The following is a 7,640-nucleotide window of genomic DNA, read 5'->3' as shown; positions in this document are numbered from 1 at the left end:
GGCAATTGGCCCATACTACAGCAAAATCAGAGATGCTATTATGTCTATTAATAGCTCTAACATGAGATACCAAGAATGGAAGAGTTTTCTAAAACAACAAAAGATAAGGGTAATAAAAATTAGAACCGATTGCCCAACTAGGTGGAATTCCACCTATGACATGTTAACAAAGGCAATTGAGTACAAGGGCCCGTTAACATTATTTTACAACCAAAAATTTCCACAAAATGCTTTGTATGATGATGATTGGAATAACTGTGAAAGATATATGCAATTTTTACAGTTATTATATAACATGACGTATTGTTTTTCTACTGTTTACAATCCTTGTGCTCAAAACTTTCTTTCTAATGCATGCTTACTCGCCCAACTTTTCGCTGATCATCGCGATCAAAGTGATTATGATCAGTATCTTCCAGCAATGGAAAAAAAGTGGCGTAAATATTATAGTCAGATTCCTTTGATTTATATTTTTGCTTCCATATTAGATCCTAGGCAAAAGTATGAAAACACATTTATGTTAGTTGACATTTACTTTCAATGCATGTTTCTTGACGATGATGTAGAAAACTATAAGACTAATGTGAAGGATCAGTTTTTTGCTTTATATAGAGTCTATGAAGCCAAATATGGCACCGTTCCTCGCTCAGGGCCTTCCCAACCATCTAAAAACGTAAGTAAGAAGGCCAAACATTTATTTTCACAAGCTACTAACTTGATTTCAAGGTTTTCAGGTGATTCATCAATCAGGAGAACGCAAAGCGACGTCTCGGAGTTGCAGATGTACCTGAGTTACGACTTCACCAAAGGCATGGACGACGATGAGATAAACAGCCTCGACCTCCTTGCATGGTGGAAACAACAAAGCTCGAAGCATCCAACTTTGGCGGCAATGGCACGAGACATTCTTGCTATCCAAGTTTCCTCCGTCGCCTCCGAACGAGCTTTCAGCGCATCCGGAAGGGTTTTAGACGATAGAAGAACAAGTCTAAAACCCGAAACACTAGAAATGTGCGTGTGTTTCAAAGATTGGTTGGATGCGGAAAATCGCTCACAAGACCGTTCTTACGACCACAACGACAACGAAGAAGGAACCTCCGCTTCCGGTTCGGGTTCGGCTAGTTCCCAATCTATGCAACTAGCCGATGACCTTGAAGGCGAAGGCGAAGACGAAGACGAAGACGAAGACGAGCAAGAAGAAGGAGAAGAAGAATAGACAATTATTGTATATTGTACGATTTTAAAAATATCAATTTTATCATTTTCCAATTTTTGTTTAATACCATCATTGTATGATTTTTATCATTGTTATCATTGTACAATTTTCTCAACTCAAGTAATAATAATATAAAGTACGCATTATTCACATCCAAAGTCCAATTTGCCTTTTTTCCCCGTTTTGTTACAATTTGTAAATTCATATTAAAAAAAAATAAAATTATACCAATTACTAATAAATCATAAACATTAAATTTTAAAGTAATAGTATAAAGTAAATATATAAATATAAATATTGAATATACAAATTATAAAACATAAATATTCAACTTATAATTATAAAATTCATAACTTAATAACTTATAACTTATAAGTTATAAACTTATAAGTTACCTTATAAAACTTATAATTATAATTTTATAACTTATATACATTATAAACTTATTAATTAATAATGTTGTCATTAAAAAAAAAAAAAAAAAAAAAAAAAAAAAAAAAAAAAAATTGAAACTGCACCAGCCCGCGCGGGCCAGCCCGCAGCCCGGCACGTGGCCGGCACGGCACGAGCCCGCCAGGCACGAGGGCCGTGCCGTGCCGTGGGCTGGCCTGTGAAAATGGCCGGCACGGCACGGCACGAAATCCTGGGCCCGCCGGCACGACCGGCACGGCACGAACTAGCCCGCGGCCCGCCAGGCACGGCCCGCGGCGGCCCGGCACGGCACGGTGCCCAGGATTACCCCCATTTAGAGTAACCAATCACTTCCCAACCGTCACGACTCCGTAGTTGTCGAACCTTTACTCTGAACTCACACCCACAACCTTTCCGCTTTGTATCAAACCGAGTGGCTGTACGAAAATCTCTTTCTTCTCTTTTGCGATAACGGTCACATCTCAAAATGCGATCCATTCTACCATCCCGTTGAGATTTATGAGTTACTACTACCAAGCAAAATCCAGCTGCAATTGCAACCTCTTTTGCCCAATCAATCGCCTGTTGAGCTTCTTCGAATGGACCATCATGTCCAAATATCCCACTGTAATCATTTCCGTCTCCACCATATTCCTGCATCAATTATATATTACAATAAATACATTTAACGGATAATACATTTAATTTCTATATTTACACAGAATTAACACAAAAAAAACATAATTATATATAATCAAACTTAATTTTTATAAAAACCCAATTCGAATTTTCAAACTAAATTTAAAAATATACCATTTCGAATTTTCAAATTTAATTTTAAAAAAACCTATTTCGAATTTTCAAATTTAATTTAAAAAAAACCCATTTCGAATTTTTTTAAAAAATCATTTTCGATTTTTTTTTTTTACAAAAAAATTAAATAAAAAACAACAACAAAATCAAAAAAGAAAAAAAAAAATAATTATTAAAGGTGGCGTCTGCCAGGGCTACCACAACCACTGGACTGGCGCCTGGCAGGGCCGCCTCACCCAGTGGAGTGGCGTCTGCCCAGGACGCCAGTCTGGTGGTCTGGGCGTCTGGGCTGGACGCCACTCTGGTGGTTCTGGCGTCTGGCTTGGACGTCCAGGCTACGGTTTGGGCGTCCACCCTAGGCGCCGGAGCCACTCCGACGGTAAACCGTGAATTTTAACGGTGACTTACCTCGTTTTTCGTCGACGACGACGTACCTCCGGCGTCCCCCGCATCTCCGGCCTGCCCTCCGGTCTCCCCCGGCGAGCCAGTACGGCTCCACATTTTTTACACCGAGATTATTTCAATTTTAGAAAAAGGGCATAATGGTCAAACCATATCATATTTGTGGGCTTTATATGGTAAATTGCGGGCGATGTTTAGCGTTTCACTAAAATTGAGGTTTGAGTAGTCCAAATTTGTATTAAAAATGTTTTTGTTATGTAAGAAGTAATTGTGAAAGATAAAATTAACACTCCATACAATAGTAGTCAAACAACTGTAGCATTAGTTAACAATTAATTCAAATAATCATTAGTAAACATATTTAAACAAGGCTAAAATTTTGTTTCTTGATATAATCTTCACATCTAAAAATATTGAGATTTCTTAATGTGTATACTCTAGACCTTTAGTCTTCGTTCTCAATAATTTCTTGCTAAACTAAACTTCAAATTATTTAGATTATAATTTATTTACCTAGTCCATTATAAAATATTTGGACCCAATAATGTTAACCCACCAACCAACAATATTAAATAGTACGAAGAAGTAGTCATGATCTTCAATCAGAGTTTACAATAATACTCCATAGTAAAAGGACAGGAAAAGAATGAAGTGATGATCTGAGCCCATTCAGTCTAACATTGGGCCGGACTTTTTCAATGTTGTTTCTTATCCGCTATTTGTTAATGACTTCGCTGATTTGATTTATCACCTTTGAATTTTCTCAGCTTATGATTGATCACTTTTTCCTTAAAACACCCCATGGTTGTCATTTCGGCTTCGAGGGTAAACATTTATTAAGTCAACATTACTAAGTCATGCCTTACAATAAACTAAACCGTAGTTTAATCATTGTTATATTCATTAATGGCTTAATCCATTACCTCACAAGCTTAATTTAACATTAGTTTGTGTTGATCTATAAGCAAGTGGTAGCATATTACTATATTAGTATCCCACAACTTCTCACATCTTAGCATACGGGTTCGAAGTTTGATATGTACCCTAATTTCATATCCAAGCATCTTATTACTGAAATAAGGCACCCAATTTAACCGATATAACCTAAATCGAATGCCTTTTTCAATTCTTCAACTACTACCTCCGTTTCATATTATTTGCTATGATCAGACATTTTTCTTCTTTACTTTATCTCAAATTGTTGCAATTAATATGAAATGGATGTAGAAGATTATTAAATGAAATACATACCTACTGTATTATTTGTAAGTATCATAATTGATCAGAATACATATACAAGCTCACACCAATCATTTGAGTAATAATAAGCCAATGTCCCAATAATGACAATATTACTAATAGGCCATGGCCCAATATTCACAGGAATGGCCAATGGCCCAACAATTATACGAGTAATAATAAGCCAATGACCCAATAATCATAATTTCATAACCCACGTACAACTAAAAAATCATTGAATTAATCCGTACTATTGAAAAAACTTTCAACAGTTTTTATTTTTTAACATTAACACATTTTCTGAATCTATCAATATAGAATTTCACTTCTAAGTTAATGCAATACATACTTTTTTTCGAAATAAACTGATAACTTTCAGTTCATCATACACTTAAAAGTGAAGAATGGTTCTTCAAATAATCAAACAAATTACAAATATTTGCACCTCAAACAAACTTGAACTAAATCACTACAAATAAATCCAATAATTAGCCAAAAAAATAAAATTCTTGGCCAAACATGCACCCAACACATTACACCACCCTCCAACAGTCCAACCCAAATGTTTTAACAATTACAACCTAACCAAGATTAAAGCTTAACAGGATACTTATCCAACGAATCAATCCATGGGTTCGTCCTACACTTCCCAACCTCAACCTCCCTCAATGACTTCCAAACCGCGCTATTACACTTAAAACCCGAACCGAACGCGATTTGCCAAACTCGGTCCCCGCCCTTGACACGACCCTTAGCCTCCGTGTAGGCTAGCTCATACCAAAGAGAACTACTCGAAGTATTCCCGAACCGGTGAAGTGTCATTCTAGAAGGTTCCATATGCCAGTTTGTAAGCTGAAGATTCTTCTCAATCTCATCCAACACTGCCCTTCCACCAGCATGAATACAAAAATGTTCAAACGCCTTCTTAAAATCAGGTATATAAGGTTTGACTTTGACTTGCTTCAATACTTTCCTCCTAATCAAGGTTGCCAAAAACATAAGTTGTTCGGACCATGGTAACACAAGTGGTCCCAAGGTAGTTATGTTGGTTTTTAGCGCGTCACCCGCAACCGCCATCAACTCGCGTGCTAGTGAGACTCCAACTAGCCCTTTTTCGTCCTCGCGTTGGTACACACAGTTGTAACTGTTGTCGTCCGAACCCTTGTGGGTTCGGACCGTGTGGACCAACTCGTACTTGGATCGACTACGATCTTTAGCCTTGTTAGATAACAAAACAGCCGCACCACCCATGCGGAAAATACAATTGCACAAAAGCATGGATCGGTCGTTACCAAAATACCAATTTTGTGTAATATTTTCCGTGCTAAAAACCAAAGCATAAGAATTGGGGCGGGCTTTGAGTAAGTGTTTGGCTAGGTCAATGGATATTAGGCCCGCACTACAGCCCATCCCACCTAAATTGTAGGTCTTAATTGATGGCTTTAATTTGTAGTGGTTTACTATCATAGATGAAAGTGATGGTGTTGGGTTGAATAAACTACAGTTTACTATCAAAATATCAATTTCCTCCGGTCTAACCCCGGTTTTCTCCAATAGGGCATCAACCGTGTTAAACATGACTAACTCGGCCTCGGCTCGAGCCTCGGCCATAGACAAATTAGGCGGCTGCGACGTAATTCCTCTTGCGAAATACGTCTCGTCCCCTAATCCGGACCGGGTTGCGATCCTCTCTTGAAAATGAACCATCTCTTCGTTGAAAGGACCCGAGTCAACAGTCATCTTAAGGAAAGACTCAACTGACAATTTTCTCTCGTCTTCCGGTTTATAACACGCGAAATCAACGAGGTAAATGTGTTTGTTTCTCTTGGCCCAGTACACTCCCAACACAACAAGCAGCACTACTAATCCTGTCAAACCAGTAGCCGTGTCGAGGAAAACAGCCCGGTTGGTCCAAAGATCAGAAACCCGGTCCATTCTTAGACCGGTAAGCTGAACCAAAGTTGACAGTAAAAGAGGTAATGCCAAAAGGAACACCAAAAACGAAGTGGGTGATTTGAAGGAGTATCCCAACCCTAACTTCACGTACTTAAGCTTCACTGACTGAAGAAAATCCGGCAATTTTCGACGGATTTTTATGACGATAGACGCTTCGTCTTTGAACGCCATTTCCGCCATGAATCTCTCCTTATCCATCTCAATGCTCGCCATTGTTATTTTTTTTTTGGCTAATAAATAAAGAATAACACTCTCTAGCTGGCTTAGCTTAGCTTATTAGGAGGTGATTATATGTATATTTTTTGTATAACCTAAGGTTTTTGTTTTAAAAAAATGATAGTAGAATGGTTTGTAATAGTCTATATTAATAAAGATAATATAGAGAAAAGGGTGTGAATAAAAGTCTAAGAGAAGATGACCTAAAATTGGAGTTTTGATCAAAATCCCATCAAATGGGAGTTGGGAGGTTAAACTTTTACGTCTAGGTGTGGTTGTTAGAATGAAACATGTGAGGAAGAAGCTAAAATGAGACTCTTTTTTGTAATTGAAGAATGAAAAAATGACAAGGAAAAAAAAAATAATGAATTGTTTGTTTTGGAGAAGAGTGTATTTGGTTAGGGTATATATAGAGTGCATTGACAAAGAAATATATGAGCTGCAAGAAAGCTGGATAATTTGAGGGAATTAAATGTGAGTAGTTCATGGAATTGGATAGATAGCTCAACCACCCAAACTAGGAAAAAGGCCGCATTTGAATATTAGAGGAGGCATATTACAAAACCTTTTTTTTTTTTTGGAGGAGCTTACTCATTAAAATAGGTAAGCTACTAAGGTTTATTGACGTACAATATTTTTGTTGTAAATATAATTTAATATCTTATCTTATATTTTTTGTTGTAATTAGAATGTTGTTTATTCTGTTTTTCACCACCATAACCCTTTAAAATTTTATCCTAGATAAGTTTAGTCAATCTTTTCTTTAAATAAAAATAGAAAAAAGAAAGAATGATCTTATGAATTATGTCTACATACCTACATATACATCAAAGAAAAACAAAATATACGAAGTATAAGTTTTATTTGCGTATATTTTGATTTGTTTATTAGCACAAGTACATTCTGGTGAAATATACTTCATACAAAAATTATAAAAACTTGTTTACGTGCTTTTGAGAAAAAAGAATTGTAAGGAAAAAAGGAAGAAATTGACTAAGAAGAAGTAGGAACATGGGTAGTGGACTAGTGGGGTAAAAAAAGTAGATTACGTTCAAGTAAGCCTTGAAGTAGGAACAATGATTTTCGAAGAGTTTCCTTAGGTTTCTAACATTCTAATGTGGGTGTTTTTTGTTCAAAAGAAGGAACAATTTTTAATATGGACCCACGTGGCTTAGCTTCTTGTTGATTTATATTAAATTAGTTACTATATTTAAAATAATGCTTAGAAGTAGTGTTACTACGAATAGAATTTAAATAATACTATAGTATAAAAAGAAGGGTACTCCATATTTTAATTTAATCAGTGGGACTCAAAGAATAGGAAGGTTGGTGGGTGGATTATAGGTGACTTAGATTTAATGGAGGAAGAAGAGCATTGAATGGTGGA

The 7,640-nt window shown here is 36.5% G+C and overlaps 1 protein-coding gene across 1 annotated transcript; it reads right to left on the bottom strand.

The window, feature by feature from the left end:
* Window positions 1-4,300: 4,300 nt before the first annotated feature.
* LOC110714639 (3-ketoacyl-CoA synthase 1-like) lies at window positions 4,301-6,656 on the bottom strand. The gene has a single exon (XM_021893190.1). The coding sequence runs from the start codon at window positions 6,248-6,250 to the stop codon at window positions 4,673-4,675; it is 1,578 nt and encodes a 525-aa protein (XP_021748882.1). The 5' UTR covers window positions 6,251-6,656; the 3' UTR covers window positions 4,301-4,672.
* Between the last annotated feature and the right edge of the window lie 984 nt (window positions 6,657-7,640).

The sequence above is a fragment of the Chenopodium quinoa genome, unplaced genomic scaffold (assembly GCF_001683475.1).
Source record: "Chenopodium quinoa cultivar QQ74 unplaced genomic scaffold, ASM168347v1, whole genome shotgun sequence".
NCBI classification, from domain to species: Eukaryota; Viridiplantae; Streptophyta; class Magnoliopsida; order Caryophyllales; family Amaranthaceae; genus Chenopodium; species Chenopodium quinoa.
This window is presented reverse-complemented; position numbering and strand designations above follow the sequence as displayed.

Bases quoted from the DNA above. Each gene is read 5' to 3' on its own strand.
- LOC110714639 (XM_021893190.1), bottom strand. From the start codon at position 6,250: ATGGCGAGCATTGAGATGGATAAGGAGAGATTCATGGCGGAAATGGCG.